Consider the following 24957-nt stretch of genomic DNA (forward strand, 5'->3'; position numbering starts at 1 on the left):
AACCTTGTCATCACAATAAACAAAACATGCTGGAGGGATAGGTTCCTGACCCAGAGACTACCCAGACTCTGGAATAGATTGCCCATACATGTCAAGAAGAGTGCCTCTTTGGCCCTCTTCAAAAGGAACCTTGATGATTGGATGGGAGAAAGGAAATTCACCCCGGGGATCACATTAGTCGCCCTGCTAGACAGGGGTTCAAGGAAGTAAATAGTGTGGGAAGAAATAGCCAGAGAATTGTTATGGCTAGGCTTCTATAGGCCCTAGGGCTGATAAGGATGACTTCCTAATTCCTAAAGTAATTACTAACACAGGTGCAAGGAGAACTGGAGACAGGAACGACTCCCTAAAGTCTTGAAGGTTGTCACATAATTCACCTTGAAACAGAACAAAAACCTGCCTATCAGCAGACTGTATGACATCAAGCAAATACCAAAGTACTGATTTTATTCAGACAAAAACTGTATAAAAAGACTGTAAAACTAAATGTTGGTAGCTGTGTATTTTGTAGGAACATAGTTCCGAGGTAAATGGAGATTCATTATTTGTATCTATATTGAAAAACAAACCTTGTACAGTAAAAGGTGCAAGCTGCAACATGTAGTATGTGTCATTTATTATATTAATAAGTTGTTTTATTAGTAACTGCACTCAAGTTGATTAAGTACAGTACAGTATAAGTTTTGCTAAATCTAAAATTTACCACTGTGGAAACAATGATATATAATATTGTTTCATAAAGGAGAAACAAACAATTCCCTTAGCAATTTTAGATCTATTACTTGAAACATGTATACAAATGTAAGTTGTTACTTCACCTTATAAATTACAATTTGTTAAGACCTATACAGCATGGTTTGAAATCAGGATTCAGCACTGAAAATGCTCTGTTATCTTCTTAAAATACAATTAATAATAGCAAAAATAAGAATCTTTCTACCATTGCTATTCTCTTAGAAATATCTAAGGCCTTTGATGTCATTTTTCACCCTCTCATTTTACAAAGGCTGCCTAGTATGGATTTGGCACTTGACACATTAGAAAGGTACAAAGTTATTTATCTAATCAACAACAAACAGTAAATGAGTCCCAAACAATTTCTACTTTTCTACCTGTTAATATAGATGGTCCAGTGTTCAGTACTTGGACAAATTATTTTTAGTATCTTTGTATATGATATGCCTGCCAAAGTTCTGGTGACATATTAGTACAGTATGCTGATGACTCCATTGGTATCTGCACTGATGTCTCCTTTGGTCATTTGCAACATTTCACACAACTAAAACTTCAAAGCCTAGAACACTGGCTTAAAGAATCAAATTTTTATTAAATGCAAATAAATCTAAGCCATTTATATTTCACTTAGGTGAAATCTCAATTAATTTACAAAATATCACACCAACTGAACAAGTTGCCCATGCCAAACTTTAAGGGATATTTATAAATCATAAATTATCCTTCAAAAACCATATTGGCTATGTAACTTGAAAATTCAAAACACTACCTAACAGAAATAGTACTGCAAAATACAGTCCAGACTCTGTTACTACCTACATTACTTTATGATTCCTCTATTCATTCATTTATTTATTTACAATTTGAATCCACTGCGTTTTAATTTTTCCTGCAACAAACACAAATGTGCTACCTACTAAGCTGTTCATACAACATTATGGGTAGTTTTGAAGTAGTTTTGTAATAGGTGTCATAAGATTTCTGTTAATATTTGCTAGTTAGTTTAATCAAGTATGTCTATTACTTTAATTCAGATAGCTTAGTTTTCTTTCTAAGTTCAGTTTGACATTACTGCTAATTTATGTTTAGTTAATTGTAGTTTAGAGCTCAGTTAGTCTCTTAGATAATAATTTACATGGGTTTAGATGTTCTGGTGAGGTTGCTTAGTATTTATTTTTACTGTATGTATCTAGTATTATATTTTGCAGTTTGCTTAAGTGAGGCTTAGGTACCATGTTAAACACTCTTGGAGTAGGGATGAATAATTTGATAATATGCATAGAATAAGAATAAAATATTTACTTTCTGTACCATATACTTGTCCATCACTACCACTTCTCAGGTTGTGTTGTTAGGAGATTAGATAGATAGACAGATAGACACACACACACACACACACACACACACACACACACACACACACACACACACACACACACACACACATATATATATTGATAGATAAGCAGGCAAACAGAGAGACAGACAACTGAACATAAATAATTACACATACATACCCAGCTGGAGTTCCATAACAAATATGTAATACTTTTTTGCATTATAATGTCTAAATAATTCTTGCTTTTAAAGCAGGTAGTCACTTACTACTATGTAACATTCTGAGACTTCAGCTGTTGTGACTTACCAATTGAACAGTTGTAGTATTTTTTGTATGTGAGGGTCTCCTTTGAGGTGATTCATTGTCCAGCACAGCCCAGAAAGAGCACTGTAGGGGGAAGGAAAGCTGCTGATTTGCATCTTCCCCATACTTCTTTCCAGGAATGAATACTGTAGTACTCCTGGTCTCCAAAGCTAATCAAACAAAACATAAGTACTTGAGTATCTAAGCTTCGAAAAGGGCAAAACATATAAATTATATATGTTGCAGTATCATGAAATAAGATTTACTATGCTTAACAGAAAAAAAATGAGACTAAAATTATATCAATATCATAAACATTTTGTAGGCATTAGGTTTATAATTCCAAAATAAAGTTAAACAAAACATATATTTTAAAATGTCAGGCAACCATTAGAAAAAAATGTTCTACAGTTACCTATTTTTGTCTTCAAGAATGTTGTCACATACCTCTCAAACTCTTAGTGCAAAAATCTGGGCAAAGCCTAATAGAATGGGGGGGACAAAGGCCCAAAATAGGGACAGATTTTAAATACTGTTCTTATAAACTTAGAAAGTTGCTAGAACAACAGGATTTGCCTTAGCATGCATGAAGTCTGAAACACAAATCTATATAATTATTTAGTGACTTCAGTCCTCAGACCATCCCAGTAATTTACCAGAAAATCATAAATTTTATGAGGAACAGACCAAAAATACGAGGCAAAAAATCTGGACATTCTACAAAAATCTGGACAGTTGAGATGTATGTACATAATCTAATAATGCAAATCTCTGAAATGTCCTAATTACAACAGTAGAAATACAGCATGATGTCAACATAATATGTCACTTTCAAGAAACTCAGGAGTAATTCTGAGAATAAGCCTATCTGACTATATGAGCTTTATCCAAAGAGTTTGACTACTTGATTATGTCCCTATACTGATGTCTACAATAGCCTGACAAAGCCTGACTCCTTGACACATGGCATTGCTTCATGTAAGTCAAGATTCAAGATTAAAAGCATACAGTTTATAGCATGTGCTATACCTCTCTGTTAGTAGTTATGATAACCCCCACATTTTCTCAGATTCTACACGAGGTCAAATAACAACAGCTGGATACAGCAAAAGGGAAACATATTTAGAAGCTAAATACAAACAGATTAAAATAGTTAAAACAAGTAGAAGCCTTGTTTGTCCAGTAAGTAGTGTGTCAGTCTCACAATGTGAAAGTAGTGAGTTTGGTCCATAACACAGGGCAGTTTCAAATTTATGTCTGGCAGTTAGCCTAGAGAACTAAAGCTGTAAACTGTTAATGAGGTGCTTCATGTGCCAAGGTACAGGATTGATTACTTCCACCTTCATTTACTGTGTGCTACTGAGCAAGTCACTTAACCAGACAGTACTCCCAGGATGCCTCTGAAAATAGACAATTTGCCAAGTAGTCTTACAAAGTTAACAAACAGGTAAAATAAAATAATATAACAATGGCGAAAAAAATAAAGCATTTAAGTGAAATACAAAAATGGTGACTTCCAAGATACTAGAAGTATTCAATGACATTGTGATTGCAGCCTAAGCTGCTGGGTATGTTAACATTAAAACAGTCATACAGTAAGGATTTTCTTACAGTATTGCAGACATTGCTGATTTCCAACCAAGATAAGTTTAGTTCAGTAATAACATTTCAGAGATGAGTAAGGGAGATAGCTTCCCTCTGTAAGTGAGGAAAAGTGAAAAAAAGCCTACAAACTGCAATGTATGGTGCACACTTGCCATGTAACAGCATTAGAATACACATTCAGAAATACAGCAAAATATAACTTTATTCTCCTTTGATATTTTGATAATTCATGTTCTGTTAGGCCATATTCATGGGTTCATTGCTTCATAGGAGATTACTAGGTTAAAGACTCGAAAACCTTTACAAGTCTAGCCTCTAAAACCTGATTTTACCCAGTATATGGTCTCTAGGAGAAAGAAGATGGCATGGGTTGTACCTATGCCTAGAGTATTTTATAGATTGCTCCTGTTCTTAAGAGGCATAGGTGCTACCCCGGTGTGAATTTGTGATTCCCCATCCATCAATCCAAATTGCTCTTGAAGAGGCCTAGAGAAGGGCTCTGCTTGACGTGAAGAGGAAGCCTGTCCCAAAAAAGGGGCAACAATTTTAAAAAGCACTATGTGAGGATCAAACTCACAACCTTCAGATTATGAGACTGACACACCTACCTACTGCATTAACAAAGCTTTGAATTGTCACGTGTCCTTCTCTACCAAACATAGTTATCTTATGGAGGATGCATCATTTCCCAAGTGTCAACAACAGATACTAGTGTACTAAAGTCAGAAGACACCTTTGTGTTAATGACAGTGTTCTATTGCTGAAATGAGCTGAAAATCATTATGCAAAACTTTTACCATAACTGTAGATATTTGAGGTGAGGTTACTGCAACAGTAAACCACACTATTTATATTTACTCACTGGTTAAGCTGTGTTTATCTGGCCATTTTGAAAACAAAATTCCATCCCTGCAAAGTCTGACATTGGTGTCACACCAGTGAAGAAGGTACTGATGTACACCGTGAGAATCTCATGCATAAGCAGCTTTGTACATGCCCTCATCAGTTCTTCAAGGATAGCACCTCGCCAGGAGCATGTGAACTTGTGTTCGATAAATATAATAGTATTCCTATGTGTATAATATACAGCAAAACTGTATGATAAACTATAGCACTATTCATTAATTACTAAGAAAACAACAAATTATAATTTATATAACAATGCCCTATAACCATAAAACAGGAAGGAGGGGGAAATGTACTTTTACAACGATCTGCCCTCAAAGATCAACTATTATATACATATCTCATAAACTTACTATCTTACTTTAGGAAAAATCACAGCAACAGTAAATATGAAGAGCATCACAAACAGTACAATGGACACCCCTGGGAATTTAGCAGTTACAGGATCCCCTCTAGCGCAGCAGTGCCAAAACATGTACTTCCTTCAATCTTATAATGTTGTGTGCATGCTTAGGCAGTAGTCTATGTAGCTGCTTCTAGAATGTTCTGAGATGGAAACATTTATAAATTTTGCTCTAGACATTGTTGCTGTCCTGGTTAATGAGTTCTAATAGGATGCCATAGTGATTGCTATGTTTTTCACTGCAAGAGTCAATCAAGTAGGGGCAGCTTCTTAGACAAGATTTGTTTATTAACAGACATTCCTTTCACTTCTTGAAACAGTTGCTCAACCTTCTTGAAAGCACAAATTATTTTGATACAGTATCTTATTTAATGTGAACATCCAAGGTATGCAGCAAGTGTTCTCAGCATTCCAATACTTAGGACAGAAACTGATATTTGAACTCATTTATTCAAGGTAAAATATAGCACCACTTTTACCATAAAGAAGGGGATTTGTCTTTAGTGATGTCCTTTCACCATGGAAGACTGTCTGAGGAGGCTTGCATGTTAGTCCCCAAAAATTCAAAAATCTTCTCACCAAACTATCACTAAAAAGGGAGTTTCATGAAAGATTCATAATGTCTACAGAACATGTTGTTCTGACTGTATGGAAAGTTAGCTTTTCCAACATAAACATTAAATCCAAGGAAGGTGGAATTTGCCTTTTTTGTGGGATTATGGAAAGAACACCTTAAAAACTCATAACAGAAAGATTTGCAGTTATTTGGAGAAACACCGGCAAACTTGCTGACAATGCAGAAATGTAGGGAATTAAAATGGCAGAATAAGGAAAAGTCAGCCTCAAAGTGATGATTGTTATAATCTATCAGTCTTAGTATTAGACAGCTCAAGGGACATGGCACTTTAGTGAATGATTAAGTCACATATATTTTCTATTTCTTTTTTTTCAAAACAGGTTTATTGTTTTAACATATAAGAGAAATATCATAACAATTTTATACAAGTAATTAAAAATAGGTATTATTATAATATTCAACAAAACAACTAAAGTATTTACAAAGACATTCACTACAATCAGATCAATTAATTAAACTAAAATACCATGCTATTGAAATTAAAATTTTTTAACAAATTTTGTAAATTATCCCATACAATATAATAAGATGTTTTTCTATTTGTTCTTGTCCTAATTGTGTTTATTTCCATATGGCACACTATATTCATAACATTTTTAAATTCATTGAACGAAGGAGGTGTATCTGAAATCCAATTTCTAGTTATTATTTTCCTAGCCACTGCTAGAATAGCCCATAACAAGGGAAGCTTAACCTTTTTAACACTTTGAGGTAGAGGTGTGTTGAATAATATAAGAGATTTAGAAATAATGAAATTATCTGTAAAAAGAGCCTGCAAAAATTCATTAATTGACTTCCAGTATTCTTTCAATTTTATACAGTCATAAAACATATGAGCCCAGTCAGCATTAATTTCTACATTACATCTCTTACATAAATTATCTTTATTATTTATTTTATTCATCATCAAAGGTGTATAAAAAGATCTATGTAAAAATTTCCATGTATAAAGTCTCCAGACAATGGAAGACGTAGTTCTATAAGCAGATTCCAATATATATTGTTTATCTTGTTGATTTGGTGGGTCCCCATTAATAGAAGTGAAATAATTCCAGTATGAATCTACACTGTAAAAAGTTTCTTGTCTGATAATTTTATGTATGTATGAAAGTTTACCTTTATCGGAAACTTGATGTTGTAAATTTAATATCAAGTAATCAATCAGTGTTGGAATAGATTCTTTAACTGTTATAGACATTAGATCTATTTTATTAATGAGATGTTGTCTAAAGGTCTGAACCTCTAACAAGCAAGTTTCTCTTAGATCAAATTCTTGTTTTAAGAAATCTAGATTTTTAACTTTATTATCAGATATCAACTGATACCAATACTTTAGATCATTATCTATAGCTAAATGAGTTCCTTCAGAAGTAGATGACAAAAGCATACCCTGAGTATACATTATAGGAATACAATAAAATTCCATTCCCTATACTTAGGGTGCATGAATATAAAGTTACGATAACTAATAATAATATTTAATGGGTAACAAAACCATATGTTTAGGTGTAATAGGTGAAGTACAAAATTCCTTTAGTAACCATAACATGGAGTTATTTACAATCATATTTTTATGTGTTAAGGAGATTTTCATGAAGTGCATATTAATTAGCTCCCAATAATCTTTCCATTTTGCGACATATGACTGATCTATTAATAAAGTAATAACTTTTACAATAGAAGAGATAGTATATAAATTAAAGTCTGGAAAAGAAATATCCCCTTGAGACCAGCTATTAGTATATTTCTTTAATGCAATCCTAGGTATATTAGGTGCCCATAGGAAATTTAACATTAGTGTATTCAGTTTCTTAATAATTATTTTTGTAGGTGGAAGTATTATTGATTGTATTAAGTATAAAATCTTGGGGAATATTATCATTTTAATAATTGTAAGTCTCTCCTCCATAGTAAAAAACATATTATTCCAGGTATTAAAAAGATTTTGTATATTAAGAAAACAGGTATTATAATTATTATATATAATAGATTTAATATCTTTAGAAAGTATTATACCTAAATAAGTTATCTGACCTGAATTGGGTACATATTTAGTAAAATCTCTAATGAGAATATTTTTTCGTGTATATATAGGTAGTATTTTAGTTTTTTCTTCACTGAATATTAAACCAGAAATACTTTTAAAATTCATCATGGTATCAAATAGAGACTGCATAGAAGAATTAGATCCTGCTGATGTAATTAGAACATCATCTGCAAAAAGTTGAATTTCAAAACCCTCTATGTCAGTACTGTTTCTGATCAAATTAGCCCAAGGCTCCATTACTAAAGTGAATAATAGTGGAGAAAGTGGACATCCTTGTTTTGTACCTTTAAGAATGGGTAATTTTTGTGAAACATATGTTCCTACCTTAATATAAGCCAATGTTCCTTTGTATAAATGCTCAATTAGATTTACAAATGCATCTGAGAAGTTTGTGCACTTCATTAAGGTAAACAGATAGTCCCAACTTACTGAATCAAATGCTGAACTTATATCAAGACTAATAAGTGTTAAATCTTTCTTTTTCCTATTTGCAAAATCTATTAATGTTAAAGTTCTTCTTATATTATCAAAAGTATTTCTATTTACAATGAAGCCTGTCTGATCTATATCTATAATGCCGGGAATGATTGTCTTCAATCTATCAGCAAAGATACTCATAAACATTTTATAATCAACATTAAGTAATGAGATGGGCGTATATGAAGAACATCTAGTTGGATCTTTATTAGGTTTTAAAATTGTCGAAATAAATGTATATTGCCAAGATGGGGGGGTTATTAACTCAGTTTGGGCCAAAATAAAAACCTTATGTAATAATGAATATGTACTTTTAGAAAGGATTTTATATATCTCTGGTATAATACCATCATTACCCGGTGCTTTGTTTGATTTAAGCTTATTTATTTGTGTAATAACCTCTGTATATGAAATACTTTTGTCCAATAGTTTAATCTGTTGTTTATTAAGCTTTTATTCATGTTTGTGGTTATAAACTCCTTTATTTTATCTTTAGGTTCCATGTTAATGTTATTATGGTTAATTTTGTGAAAGTGATTTCTAAATTCATCTAGTATTTCTGGTATACTAGAAACATTCTTCTTTTCCTTAGAGAAAAGATTTCTTTGATATGGTTTTGTTTATTCAACCTTTTTGTTTTATTTTTAAGTCTATGTAAGTATTTGGGGCTTATTGAATAAGACAAAACTTGTATTTCTCTAAAGTTATTTTAACTTTATGAGTTAAAATTTCTTTGTATTTCTCATTTAGTTTGTTTATTTCTTCAATAACTTTCTTGTCCATAATATTTTCTTTATTATTATGTTTATAAGAGTCTAATTTACTTTGAATATCTAACAATTCCTTATCCCAAGATTTCCTTTTATTATTATACCATCTGATACTTTGTCCATATAGATATGATGTTAAGGCATCCCAAACATAAACAATGGAGACTTCAGGAGTATTATTTATGTCTAAAAAATGTTTTACTTCTGAAAGTATATATTCTTTATAGTCTTTTAGTTGAGTTAAGTATGCTGGTATCCTTTTGATCTGAACATTATGAGTAATTTTTATCATGAATTCAAAAACAATTGAATTATGATCAGATATAGGACATGAAATGATTTTGGAATTAATTAAATCTGTTACCATCTGGTTAGAAATAAAGACCCTATCTATTTTTGAATAAGTTTTGTATCTGTTAGAAAAAAGGTGTATGGTAATGATTTTGAATCTATCTGATTATTAATATCATTCAAATGATAAGAATTAGCAAAATCATTTAAATGTTTTGCATTAGATGTAATTCTTCTTTTCCCTATAGTGGTAGTATCACTTTCATGTAGTATACAATTAAAGTCACCAGCTAAAATAATATCTCCTATAGAGAATGATATGATCTTATCAAGATGATGTTTCACTGTATTAATACCAATTCCAGGTATCCAATATACATTAATTAAAGTGTAAGTCTTCCCATTAATTTGTATTGTAACCATACAAAACATTCCTTTGTCATCCTGATAAGACTTAATGGTTTTAGGAAAGTGCATACTTTTATTCCATAAAATAGCCACTCCTCTTTTTTTCTGAGTGTGCTCTGAACTAACCAATACTGTATATTTGTTTGTGGCTAGTTTATCAATATCTTTTTTCAAGAGATGGGTTTCTTGCAGGAAGACTAAGTTGGCCTTATGTAAATTAATGTATCTTATTAGGCTTGCCCTTTTACATGGATTATTCAATCCATTAATGTTTAAAGAAATTCCTTTTAAAGATGTCATTTGGCATTTTTAAAACTTAAGAATCTTATGATCAAAATAACAAATAACAAGATAAGTAATGTTACATCTCCTCCTTTAGGTGTACCTTTAAATATAGCTGTATTTATTGAATCTCTTATGGGATTTCGTATAGGATTCAATTTTGTTTGTAGTGACAATGAATGTACAAGATATATTGTGGATGTCAAAACTATATACAAATAACAATGAACAAGTGAAAATAATGTAAGGATTAAACCTTGCATCCAGCCTGGAGTTATCAACTCCAACTTAGAGTAGTATTTACCACTCAAGTTAACCCCCTACCCTAAGCAGCAGTACCTCAGCTGCCACCTTATCAATTTAATACTAGTTATATTTAACTGAGGTTAACAGTTTTCAATTCAATTATCTAGCAAGACAAGACTACACATTTGGTAAAACAGCATCATATAAACTAAAATAAACCTTTTTTTTTTTTAAACTGTTCATACTACTATATACATTCATGTAATATAAAACACTTGTATTCAAATAGCATTTAAATAATCTTGATGTTAGAAATCAAGAGGAGAAAAATAAGTTCTAACATTCATTTAAATCAAAAACTTTGGCTAATATGATTCAGACATTACATATATTAAGATGCATCTATTTTCTGTCATGTAAATGCAATTAACAGCTTCCAAAAAAAAACTTGAATTGCTTGTATATGAGCATTTACTCAAACTCATTATTGTCAATAGAAAAAAATATTGTATTCATAGAAATTGTTATAAATCATACTGCATAGTTATGCAGATTCTCAGAAACACTTATATACATATATACATACACACACACACACACACACACACACACACACACACACACATATATATATATATATATATATATATATATATATATATATATATATATATACACACACACACACACACACACACACATATATATATATATATATATATATATATATATATATATATATATATATATACACATACACACACACACACACACACACACACACACACACACACACACACACACACACACACATATATATATATATATATACATACATACACACACACACACACACACACATATACATATATATATATATATATATATATATACATATGCATACACACACACACACACACACATACACACACACACACATACACACACACACACACACACACACACACACACACACACACACACACACACACACACACACACACACACACACACACACACATATACATATATATATCTGATCTCACTGAGTTGTGTCCTTACTGAGCACCATCTTACTTGCTGTCCCTACAATAAATCTGTCTGCTTTATACAAAATAATGCACAGCAAACACATTTTAGTAACCAGATTTTACAACCATGCTATACTACTGCTTTAAAATATATCACATGACAATTTCTTCCAGTATAGAGTTATAAAATTATTTATGCTTGTCAATCAGATGAATTAAATGAGTTATAGTAATGTATATTTTTGGAACATAAGTTTTTAACACAGATTATTAAGCTGCTGTTAAGTAGATTTTCAAAAACACTTGAATAAATGTTTCATTTTCTATGCCTTCTAAAATAAGACATTTACTTACTACAAGAAACTGTATTGTTTAAACTCATTATAACTGACATATTTTATGAATTATAACATAGATATTTAAGTAATTATATAAAATAACTCACATTTAGATGTTAAAGAGTTCATTTTCCTTCACATAGTCACATTTGTATCATTTCTATTTCCTGGTAGAGTGTCATTGCTGAATCTGTGATGTGTCAGTGTGATATCTAGGTCAAAGGTGAGACTAGCTGCTTTCAGCTTCTCTGTGAGAATTCTGAGAGTTGAAGCTTTTGAAGTAGCTCATGGACACTGTGCATGAGACAGCCCACATCCCAGATTGTCTCTCTTAACATTTTGGCGGGAAACTTATTAAAGACTAGTGACAAACATTCATTTAGCAGTGTAAATGCATCTAAACATGACAAAACCTTCACAATGTATTTTACAGGTTATTACAGCCTCTATGTAAGTGAAATTAAGCACAAAATTATTAATAAGTAATAAAACTCAATATTTTTGTCCCAACTCAATTTTTATGCAAATCTTATTATTTACTGCATCTATATGATCAAAAGCATTTCTATATATTAATAAAGAAAAGAAAAAGAGAGTAGAAAGTAAAAGGGTGTAAGGCAGAAATAAAAAAAATGTAAGAGAAAGCTATAAGAAGTATATACAATGGAATATTACTTACTGTTTACATTAATAGAGTTAAAAATAAAACATATTATTTACTATTATTTAGTTCTAATTATTATTAGTTAAAGCATGACAGATTATTTACAAACAAGCATAAGCAGTGTAATCAAGAAAGTATAATTAGGAATAGCATTTGAAGAACATATAAACTTTTTACAAGGAATAAATATGTTATTATTCTATTAATCATATTTTCATTACTCTTCTCTCCCTGCCCTCCCCCACCCTTTACCCACTACATAATCTAAATAGAATGTCATTTTTTAAACAAAGAAAAGGAGAAGAAGAAAAAAAAAAGATAAAGAAAAAAATGTAACAAATTACTGACCTTACTTCTCCTTTTCAGAAAGAGAAACAAGTTGAATCACAACTTGCCATTAAATCTCCAGATATTTTGACTAGTTATGAAACAAAACATTTCTTTGCACACAGAGAATAACTTTGATTAAATCTTTTTCAAAATATTTGTTGCTTCTTGGAAATGCAGGAACTATATTTAAAAAGATTAATAATGAAATAAAATGACGAGAGAAAAAAAAACATAGAACAGATCATTTGTTTTTTAGCCTCTTCTTCTTCTCTGAAGTCTTCCACGAAGTTTCAGTTGCCAGTCTCTTTAATGAAGGACTAGCCCATTCCATTTCTTCTATTTTATCCAAAATCTTATTTTTTTTGATAAACAGTAAGGCAGAGTCTAAGTCATCGAAAATTTTAGGACCATCAGGAAGGAAGATTTTAAGCTTGGCAGGAAACAGAAGGTATGCTTTAAACTGTGCTTTTTTAAGCTCCCTTATTAGTGGCAGAAAAACTTTTCTTTTAGCTATTACCATGGAAGAATAGTCAATGTCAAAACGCACAGTTGTCTCATTAATCTTAACAGGAGCTTTAGCCCAAGCAGATTTAAGAACCATCTCTTTATCAAAAGATGATAGAAATCTAACTATAACTGATCTAGGATAGTTTTTGTTAGAGTTAGTATTAGCTATAGATCTATGTGCTCTTTCGATACCAAAAGAGAATGCTTCTGGTAAGTCTAAAGTTTTAGGGAGCCATGTTGTTAAAAAAGAAGTAATATTGTTACCTTCAATATTTTCTGGCAGTCCAAAAATCCTAATGTTATTGCGCCTAGATCTATTTTCCAGGTCATCCAGCTTTGTTTGTAAATGTGTATTTTGTTTCAGCAGAAACTCAATGTTGATTTCCTCTTCTTGTATTCTATTTTCCATGTCATTCACAGCTTCTTCTATGCCTGTCATCTGGATCTTCTGTTGTTGCAGGTCTATATGTAACAAGTCTATTTGTTTTGTAGTTTTTTCTATGAAGGTGTCTATTTTAGTATCCATTTTATCCATCTTAGCAGTAAGTTGCTGGGTTATAATTATCAGAGACTGAAGTTCTTTCTTGATGCTGGAGTCTTGAGAATTTGTCTTACTGGAACTCATTTCAGACTGATAAACTGACAGGAAAATTTCCAAAGTGATTTCTGACAGGAATATTGTTAAGATTTCCTTTCTTTTTTAGATATAGTTCAAGAACTATATAAAACAAACATATTTAGAAAGAAAATTACTTCAAAAATTATTTTTTTAAGTAATTAATTCCTGTCAGTGTAATGAAATTGGTGGAGCTGAAGAAATCTGCTGCTATCCTGTGTTCATCCTTGGCCACGCCCCCTATATTTTCTATTTCTGAAGGCAAACTTTTCTAGTAGTGAGTCTCTTGGCCATCATAAGAATTTCAACATTTCACAGAAAATGTATTTATTTAATTATATTCATTTATTTTATTTTACATTTGTTGACTGGGATAGTCTGAGGTGAATAGTCCTTTTTCAGCAGAGGTCGGGGAGAAAAGATCCACAAACATTTATACTATACCCACATATTTATATTTATGTATTTATTTCACATTTGACATTTGTTTACCAGGAAAGTCCGACTGGGCATGAGCCTATTTTCAGTGGAGGACCAGGGAGAAAAGCTCCACAGTACAATTTAAACAGAATTTATTTATTTTTTATTTATTTATTTTACATTTGTTGACCGGGCTAGTCTAGCTGGATCATATCCCTTTTCAGTAGAGGCCCGAGGAGAAAAGCTCCAGCATGAGTGATTTAATACATTCAAAATATTCTAAGAATTACTAGTTTCACATTACATAATAAGACATGATAAGAAAAAAAAATTAATAAATTGTGAACAATGTAAGGTTTCAATGGAGTAGAAGTAAGAAATAAACAAGTCTTAATGCTTTAGTAGGGTTCATGTTCATGTCAATCAAAATCTAAAGCATTAGAACATTAGAACATTGCAAATCAACATTGGTTACAAAGTGTAAGACAATCACACAGAAGTACAATTTGTAGATACAATAAAAGAAGAAAATAAGCAAATATAAAGCGAGCGATAAAGTTAAACATAATTATATAGAAAATAGAAGACAGTTCCTAATATGTATGTTACATAATAAAGCATGAAAAATGTTATTACAGAATAAGTAATAAGTCATAAAAAATATATACACTTTCTCGCAAGAGAGGTAGTAAATTTCAGTCATAATTTTTGGGATAGAAAAAGATTAGTGTAAGAATAGACAGAAGAAACATTAGAAGGTTAAGGAATTATAGACAGGTTAGACTAGAAAGTAGGTAATGCAGGAAGGGAAGTAGGATAGTTCAAGAAAAAGTTTGTTAAGACTGGCGAGAAGGGAATGGAGAAGAGTACTAAGATGACATGGAGCACGGGCAGACCCAATTATTGGTTAGATGTTCTTTCAGCCTAGACTTGAAGGAACAGTAGTGGGGTATAAGTCTGATTGATTCTAGACTGCTATTCCATGATTTGTCAACACAGTGAGGGTAGAGACGTACACAGTTAGATCTTTCAGGTTTGTAAATAGAGAGCAGATACTTGTGAGAAAAGCATAGATCACAAGACAGACTATAGTGCTGAAGTAGTGATGATATAGTTTGTGAAAATGAAGAGTTGTACAGTATTTTGTGTGTTAGTGTTAGATGATTAAAGGTAAGAAGGTGGGGGTAATTTGAGACAATTTAGGGACTTGACAGCATAGCACTGGTGATCCTAGTGGGCTTGGCATGTGGCAAATTTAGCTTTTTTATTATAATATTGATAAAGTTTAGCTTTGAGGGAAGAGTAAAGATTGGTTAGAATAGCTGAAGCATATAGAAGAAGGGAGGGCAGGAGATAGGTAGTGGCAAGGGATACTCTTGGGGAGATGGTTATGAATTTCTTAGCCCTATAAATCATGGCCGCTTTTTGATTATTTTTTTTTTTTATGTTGTTGCTAATATGCAGGTCAAACTTAAGATTGTTGTTGATAGTCACAGCTAATAGTTTTGTGTGTGAAACCACATCAATTGAAGTATTGTTCTGAAAAGTAACAGCAAAGTTAGACGCATCTGGAGGAAAGTGTTTTGGTATAAATAGTAGAAGTTTAGTTTTTTTTTGGGGGGGGGATTAAGTAGCAGACGGTTGTTGCCAATACTCAATGAAATTGAATGCTTCTTGAGTTAACCTTAATAGATGAGAAAGCCTCCTGCCAGAGCAGATTAATATAGAGTCATCAGCATATTGAATTAGGGTAACTTGTTTTGTGGCAGCATTAAGATGGTTAATAAAAATGTTGAAGAGGAGTGGATCTAGTATTGAGCCATGGGGTACCCAAGTGCTGACTGGTAAGTAAGGACAGAAGTTAGAGTTCCATTTGACAGATTGATATCTGTTAGAGAGATAGCTAGTGAACCATTGTAAGAATGTTTTGTTAAGCCCAGAACAGACAGCTGGGGTAAAAGTTTGGGGTGGGAGAGAGTGTCAAAGGCTTTGAATAGATCTAAGAACAGAGAAGAGACAAAGTTTCCTGAGTTACACGCTTTATTCACACTGTCAGTAAAGGATAGTAGAGCAGTGATAGTGATGTGTGCTGGTCTGAATCCATGTTGGGTGGGACAGGAAGATTATTGTTAAGTAGGTATTGAAAAAGTTGCTTATGGATATATTTTTATAGAAGTTTTGATAGTGGTGAAAAATAGCACTTGGCCTAAAGTTAGACATTTCTGTGGAGGTGCCACCCTTGTGGAGGGGAAGGATGAAGGATTTTTTCCACAAGGAGGGGACATAAGTTTCCCTGATAAAAGTATTAATAATTATGGAGACTTGCTAGGCAATTGAGTCAGCAGCCATTTTTAGGAATTCCTTAGAAAGCTTGTCTGCAGAGGGGAACATGGCTTGAGCTGGCACAAGAGGGATTTGATGAATAAAATGGGAACTGGTTGAAGGGAAAATGTGGTGTGATAGGCAATAGGAGGCTGAGAGAAAGTAGAGGGTGATGGAGGGAATTTGTTAGTGATGGAAGCTATGCTATTGATGAAGTAAGAGTTAAACTGAGATGCTATATCAGGAGAGGTACTATCACAGGAGAATCGAGGTGAGGACTGACGTCCTGGGTGTAGTATTTTTTTAATTGTGTGCAAGAAGGTTTTTGGACTGGATTTCTGCTGATCTTGTGGCTTTGCATAAAACTGTTTTTATCTAAATTAACCTGTTGCTTTAAAATGTTACATAGTCTTTTGAAATTCTGTGAATTATTATGAGTCTTATGTTTTAGGTAAGTTGTCCAAGCCTTGTGTCTTTTTTGCATGAGTGATCTGGTGTAGACAAAAAACCAAGGAGCATAGTTGGTTTTGACTCTTTTCCTTCTGGTGGGAGCTGAACTGTTTAAGGTATTTAGGAATGTAAAAGCAAATTGTTCAACTACATCCTCTAGTGGTAAGTATTTAAGAAGGACCAATTTATGGGGTTTAATATATTTGTAAAGGCCTGCTGGTCAAAGCTGGATAGGTTTCGTACTGTCTTGTAGGTATGCTGTCTACATGAAAAAGAGATAAGTTTAGCTGTACAGATGGGGTGGTGATCACTGATAGAGAGTGGAAGTGTTTTGGATATAGAGAAATTGCTAGGATGGTATATGACACTGTCAACCCAGCTATCTGGAATTTTGTAAATAATCATATGTCATTTGTGAATATCAATGTGATTCATATGCTTGTCTTACAAATAGGAGATAACTATATGTCATGTGCATATTAAACTACTGGTGCAGAAGTGTGTGCTGAATTGTATGTCATGTACTAAGCTTCAAAAATGTAACCACAGTGTACCCTACTGGAAAGGAACAGAAATGTATGTACCTATGCAAATGTATGTTTTAATAGTAGAAGTTGGAACATACAGAGTTAACTTGCAAAACTTCAAGAAAATAAGTTGAAAAGTAAAGTGTTTTATGGTGTTCTATAGGAGGTTAGTTAATGAAGTAAGGAGACAGGATGTCTAGAGCTAGAAGTTTTTCCTATTGTCTTGAAACAGAAATAATTACTAGGTTTCAAATGTAAAGTGGTTTTATTGCTCTGTGTCTTCCGAGCAGTTGCACATCTGAGAGATAAGTATTTTTGACACAGAGATGTTGGGTTCTGTTAGCCTGGGAATTGAAGGCAGGTGACAAAGTGTGATGTCATCCAGATGACCCAGCAATAATGTTTTGATATTAATTTGGGAACTCTCTCAGAGACTATGAATTTTGTATTTGTCTTTGGACCTGGAAACATCCTCTCATTAGCACTTGTCTTGCTAACACTAAGTAACTAGGGTACAGTAATTTCTCCTAGAGATAGGAATATAGTAAAGATTAGTTTAGATGTTTTCTGTATTTATTTGAGACTGTCTTGCAATGTTGTTTTAACATGTTTCCTGTGATTCTGAACTCTGTAGTCACTGTATTGAGTTATTGAGCATTGTCTTGTTCTTTTATTATCTATTATTAAATATATTTAAACCTTTTAATTGTGGCTGCTTTGTTTAGTGATATTTAAGCTCTTTGAGTACTTGCATATGTATTTGGTGACACTGTATTGGCCACTCCTAAATAGCCTTCATCTTGGTCACACTTACCATTTGGATAATGGTAACATTACACAGTAGAATTGGTCACCCTTTGTGAGGGCCTTATAGTAGCTGATAAAGAGTTGGTTGGTGGCAATGATAACTACCTTTTAGTCTGGGCAGAAGGGGGCATAGCTAGTAAACCTGTGCCAGCCTTTCCCAGGAGTGTGTGTATGTTTGTATATAAATCAAATCTCAAAGTGGGTGCGTCAGCTACTTGGGGAGGGACACAAAGTACTGGTTGGGGTTGGACAGAGAGGGTGCTGGAGATTGTGGCTTGAGTGCTCAGCTAAGATCATAACCCTATAGCTGTGTCACTGGGGAGTCTTATTGGGAATCTGGAAAGAGAGGGTGAAACCAGCCCCAGACTGACTGTGATCTATGTGTGCTCTTAAGGGAAATTGCATTTTACTGTGTGGTATGTACTTGTCATCCTCCCAATGTATGCATCCCTCACAGGGGCTAGTAGAAAGGACTAAGGGTCCTTGATTACTGGACCAGTGCAGGGGCATCACACATTAATTGTCTGGCAGTGGTGGGATAGCCACATCACATATTAATTGGTTGATAGTGGTGACATAGCCACATCACATACTAATTGGCTTGTAGTGGTGTGAATATTGAATTCCTGTAGCCTGTGTACAGTGGTCACTGAAAGTGTTTGCACTCTCAATCAGTCATGCAGTGAACATTCAGAGTTCATATCAAAATTGTTTTATTATTATTTTTGTTTTGTTAGCTTAGTTAGTCAGGGAGAGCAGGCAAGCATGTTAGCAGAGGAGTATGGGAAGTTGACAAGGAGCCAGTTGGCTGAGATGTGCCAGGCTAAAGGACTGGTGCATTCCAACCTGACTGAAGCAGACATTATTGCAGCTTTAGTCACAGCTGCCTCACAAAATAGCAATCAGGAGGACAATCAGACTGGCCGTGGAGATGTACAACGCTCAGAAAATGGAAAGCTCACACTTTCCACAGAGGACTTATAAATCCATCTGGAGTTAAAGAGACTTGAGGTAGAGGCCAAGCATTTGGAAACAGAAACAGCAGAGAGACTGAGATGTCTGAAGGCTGAGGAGAATGAGAAACTGCAACACCTGGAAGCTGAGGAGAAGGAGAGGCAGAAGCAACATGAAAAGGAGATGCTGACTCTTCACCAGAGTCATGGAGGTAATGGGGAAGGGAGTAACCGAACCCCAGAAGCAACTAAGGTCAGTAAATGTCTTTCACAATTTATGGCGGACAATAATTTTGATAGTTTCTTTCATATGTTTGAGAGGGTATGTAAACAGGATAATGTTGACCAAGGGCTGAGTATGGTTCCTGACCCCCTTACTGCATGGAAAAGCTGTAACTGTTATCCCCAAATTGTCTGATACTGAATGTTTAAATTATAATGTTGTAAAGAACTGTTTGCTAGGCAGATGAAAGTGTGTGTGAATATGTTGCTGAACTAAGCACATCTGGGTGAGTGGATGTCAGGTCACCACTTCTGAAGTGCTGGCAGATCTTTTGGTGAGGGGAACAAGCCCTTAGCACTTTGCCTGAGGACATGAGAATCTGGTTAGCTGATAGACAATACAATACTGCAGATGTGTTGGGGAAGAGGGGAGACCTATACCTAGCAAGCAGGGCATTACTGCACAGGAAAGGGGCACCCAGTGCTGCTCATGGGTTAAAGGGAACCCATGGTGAGTAGCCCAGACTGCCCCAACAGAATCCACCAGTAGCAGGGGAAGTCACTAGTCCAGATACATGCCTAGGATCAAGGGATAAATGTTTTAAATGCAACCAGTGGGGCCATGTAGCATATAGATGTCCATGAAGGCAAGGTGGAGAACAAAACGTGGGAGAGTCAGTAAGTGGGAATGAGAAAATGCCAACAGTAAGTTGTCTCGAGACAACAAGGGTACCAAACTACCACAAGAGGTTATATCATATCTTAGTGAATGGGAAATAGGCCAAGGCTAAGACAGACACAGCCTCTAACCTAACATTGTGAAGTCTGCAATGGTTATAAAAGAGAACTACTTGCTTGGGCAGTCTACTCCAGTCAGACCTTTAAGACGGACCCCTTCCAAATATCTTTGGCTAGGGTTCACCATGACTGGGAAGGTGGAAAAGGAAGCGAGCAAGTAGGTGTGTTTAAGGATATCCCTGCAGATGTCCTGCTAGGGAATTATTATGATAATGTTGTACCCTATGTGCATGCAGTTACATGCAGTGAAGCTTGGAGACAAGCATGTGGGTCTGGTAGCCTGGGGGAGACCTAGATAGACCAGGCACTTGCAGCCAGGACTGGTGAGTTGATTACTTCAGGGAGGGAGCTATTCTGCAGCAGTGAGACTGAAGGTGAGCCACAGCTGCTTGTGGGTACTGATGTGCCCTTGGACATAGTGACTTCAAGGGCAGAGGTGAGTAGTAGTATCCAGGCTGACAGTGAGGCACTGCTGTCTGAGAATATCAGACGTCCTGTGGAAGGTAAGATGGGAAGGGTTACTAGGAGAGAGATGAGACAGGCTCAGCTCTCAGACTCTACATTACAAGGCCGGAGGGAGGTAGCTAGTATTCTCAAGGGAAGCGGTAATCTCTATACTGGGACAAAGGGCTACTGTATAGAGAGTGGACCCCTGAGGGAGGGCTAGATGGTGTGAGAATACAGCAGTCAGTAGTGCCCAGAGCCTACCATCTGGCACTTCTAGCCATAGCCCATGATATTCCCTTTGCAGGTCATATGGGCACAAAATGTACAAAGAGACATATTATGCAGAACTTCTATTTGTCTGGGATTTTTAGAGATATAACAGGGTACTGCAGGACCTGTGAGCATTACCAAAAGGTAGGCAAGGCAAGAGACAAGGTGAAAGCTCCCTTTATGTCTTTGTCTGTAATTGGGGAGCCATTTCAGAGGGTAGCTATGGATATTGTGGGACCTCTGAGTACCCCAAGTTCCACAGGAAAACGTATATCCTAGTGGTAGTAGATTATGCTACCAGATACCCTGAAGCAGTGGTTCTGTTCTCCATTGAGGCAGAAAAGGTGGCAAATGCTTTGTTAGAGAGTTTCAGCAGGGTAGGTTTCCCAAAAGAAATACTGACTGACAAAGGTGCCAATTTCATGTCAGACCTGTTGGCTTGTCTGTGGAAGTACTGTGGGGTGAAGCACCTAAAGACCACCCCCTACCATCCCCAGACTAATGGTCTTGTTAAGAGGTTAAACTCTACACTCAAGATGATGCCACTAGCATTTGCAGACCAGTTTAAGAGGGACAGGGACAAATATTTACACCATCTGTTGTTTGCTTACAGAGAAGTTAGCCAGGAATCCACAGGTTTTTCACCCTTTGAGTTGCTGTATGGGCATAGGGTGAAGAGACCTCTAGATTTGATTTGAGTTGAGTGGGAGGGTGAATGTGAATCCCACAAGGAGTCTGTTGTAGCATATGTCCTAAACCTCAGAACAAGGCTCAGGGAACTGGTGGGCTTGGCCCAGGAGAACCTGGCAGAAGCCCAACAGCAGGAAAAAGGTCTGGTATGACAGGAATGCACAAGCTTGAGGGCTGTAGGGTAGCAGGTAATGGTTCTCATTCCTGTCAGACACAACAAGCTGCAGGCAGACTTGGAGGGACCCTACAAGGTGGTAAGGAAGGTCAATGATGTTAACTACATGGTAGAACTGCTAGGCAGGAGGCAAGGGTACAGATTATACCATGTTAACATGATGAAACCTTACCATGATAGGGGGGCCCTTTTGCTGAGTATTTGCAGTGGATTGCAGGCAGAGTTTGAGAGGGATCTGGTGACTGATCACCTCAGTGAGGCTCGGACTGACACCTCGGTGGAAGGGGTAGCAATGTCCCAGCAACTATCCCCTACCCAGGTGCGAGAAATCTGAGCAGTGTTACAGGAGTTTGGGGACTTGTTCACTGGGAAACCAGGGTGCACCCACCTGGTGCAACACTATGTGGATAAAGGACCCCAAAGGCTTGTTAAGCAGGCCCCTTATAGGGTGCCTGAGAGAGTCAAGCAGACTCTGTGGGAGGAGATACAGGAAATGTTAGAACTAGGAGTAATTTAGGAGTCTAGCAGTCCCTGGGCCTTCCCAGTGGTGCTGGTACCAAAGATGGATGCAACGCCAGGTTCTGTGAGGACTACAGGAAATTAAACAGTTACACAGAGTCAGATGCTTACCCCATGCCTAGGACAGATGAAGCCCTGCAGCAGCTGGGTGGGGATAAGTATCTTACCACCATTCATCTTACCAAGGGTTACTGGCAGGTCCCCTTGACTGCCAGTGGTTGAGAGAGGCAGCCTTTGTGACTCATTTTGGCTTGTATGAATTCACAAAGATGCCTTTTGGGATGAAAAATGCCCCAGCGACTGTCCAGGGTTTCACTTCATAACCTCGAAATGCCAGAATCGTGAAATTCAGCATTTCAAGATTATAAAGTCAAAACTGCACAATCGAGAAAGTTTACATTACCGACCAGCAGAAACCCAAACATCAGAATGGTGAATATATGCGGCATTCACAATATCGAAAAAAACACATAAACACTTTATTAAACAAAACCATATCTCCATCTGCCATGTTGAACAGAAATCCAATCCAAATATATTAACCAGACACTGTCTTTCCATAGTGCAAACCAGCTCAACATCCAGCATGGGACATGTCACTGAATACAACTTCACACTGCAGACCTCTGCTGAACTATAAGTAAACCTCTACTGAGCTAAAAGTAAAAGTATGTCACCAACCATCAATAATGTTCCACCAACATAATCATGCAACCCGGTACTGCAGGCATATAAAACACAGACATGGATATCCAATGCATTTCAACAGAATCAGATCTTTTGCAGAATCCCACTGCCAGAAACATTGTAATGCTGTCATCAAGTAAGCTGCAAGAAGATGCTACATCTTCACATCTATATGTAACTGAGATATAGCCATTAAAAACTCCAAAGTGCTGTACGACGATCTATTCCTTAACACATTTTCAAATTGATTATGACGCCGTATGACATTCCTTCATTTAGGTGAAGGAGCTGTTCCACAACTTAAAACTTAAACATACCTGCAACTCTTCCACCCGGGCTTGCTCCCTTGCTAACACCTTCAACAACATGGTGAGATCAGTTGCTCTATGTCCCAACAAACATTTAAGCCTGTGATACCACGCCTCTATGTTATTCTGGGTACAGAGCAAGAAAAGCATATTTAAAGCATCCACATTCCAGAAAGTGAGTGGCAATAAAGGTGGAAATCTGCATACTCCTGTAGCACGGGTACAAAATTTGAGTAGTTTACCAAAGACTTACTAATCGTTGAAATACTTTAGTAAGTCCTTTCTCTGGGGTGGAAACACCTCCTTTAAACTATTAAATGCACTTTTCACATCATCCTGCTTCACAAATGCAAGAGCAATTAAGCATTTCACATGTAATTGGAAGGTGAAATCAGTATTGTATAAGTGCGCCAGCTCCAATTGTTGCACTTTATGCCACATATTCTGTGAAAAGTGAAATAAACACCCTTTAGCAGTCACACCTTCCAGATTTATCATTATGCTCCTCCTTGCTGCAGTCTCAAAATCACTTAACACAAATTGCACGTTCACTTCAAACTCATGCTCATCCATTAGCTGCAGCACACTGTTCCACATAAAATTATATGACTTCAAAGATTTTTTGGTCATCAGACAGTGCAACAACAGTACACTCTTATGAAATCCACCATAGTTCAGCAACCTATGAATGCTATACAATTGCCGACACATGATACCCTTATAGAAAAATGTACTGTCCACCAGCCATATTGTAGCGGTACTGAAATCTAAGACATTCTGCACAATAGAGAAGACAACCACAACATTGTCCACAGAGGAATCCATCACTGACTTACTTACAAACACTCCGGACCTTGTTGGAAAATCTTTGAACTTAATATCCTGCAGTATAACCACACTACCAGATGCACCCTTATGCTTCTTCCTATGATCCTGTCCTACTTGTTGTAGCAACGCTCTACGATCCGATAAACCTGGTGTCACTATCTCAGATGTGGAAGCTAACGCATCATCAACTATGAGGCAAGGGTTGTCTCTACAGCATTTTGCTTTTAGTTTTAATTCTGCTCACATCTTGTAACGCTCTACTGCTACAGGGTCACCAGCATGTTACTGCATAACTGATTTTATTCATTTTTTGCCACTGGGCATAGTACTAATTATTGCCCTACCTGTGCATTTCTCCGAGAGCTTAAACTTACAGCTCCAGTACATCTTTTCCTTAGCAACCTTTTCTCTGTTCAGAATATATCCATACAGGATTAGTACAGGACCACCTTTTTGTGATTTCGCTCTCTGATATATCCTTTCAATGGTTCTAGGAGCCCTTACACATTCCATTTCTATGTCTGTAGTTATGTGAGACACCATCAGTAATGTTCTGCACACTTATACTACCTTTTATATTGCAGCAGTCACATCGGTAT

General features: G+C 35.5%; 1 protein-coding gene across 1 annotated transcript in view; it reads right to left on the reverse strand.

The window, feature by feature from the left end:
* Positions 1 to 24957, reverse strand: part of MCMDC2 (minichromosome maintenance domain containing 2) — a gene marked incomplete at its 5' end in the record, with an annotated part of 2309393 nt that overhangs the window by 825194 nt on the left and 1459242 nt on the right. The window contains 1 exon segment of the mRNA XM_044067368.1: positions 2447 to 2547. Within this exon segment, the coding sequence (XP_043923303.1) occupies positions 2447 to 2547 (101 nt within the window).

Source organism: Protopterus annectens, chromosome 3.part1, assembly GCF_019279795.1.
Source record: "Protopterus annectens isolate FY-2018-M chromosome 3.part1, PAN1.0, whole genome shotgun sequence".
Lineage (NCBI taxonomy): Eukaryota > Metazoa > Chordata > Ceratodontiformes > Protopteridae > Protopterus > Protopterus annectens.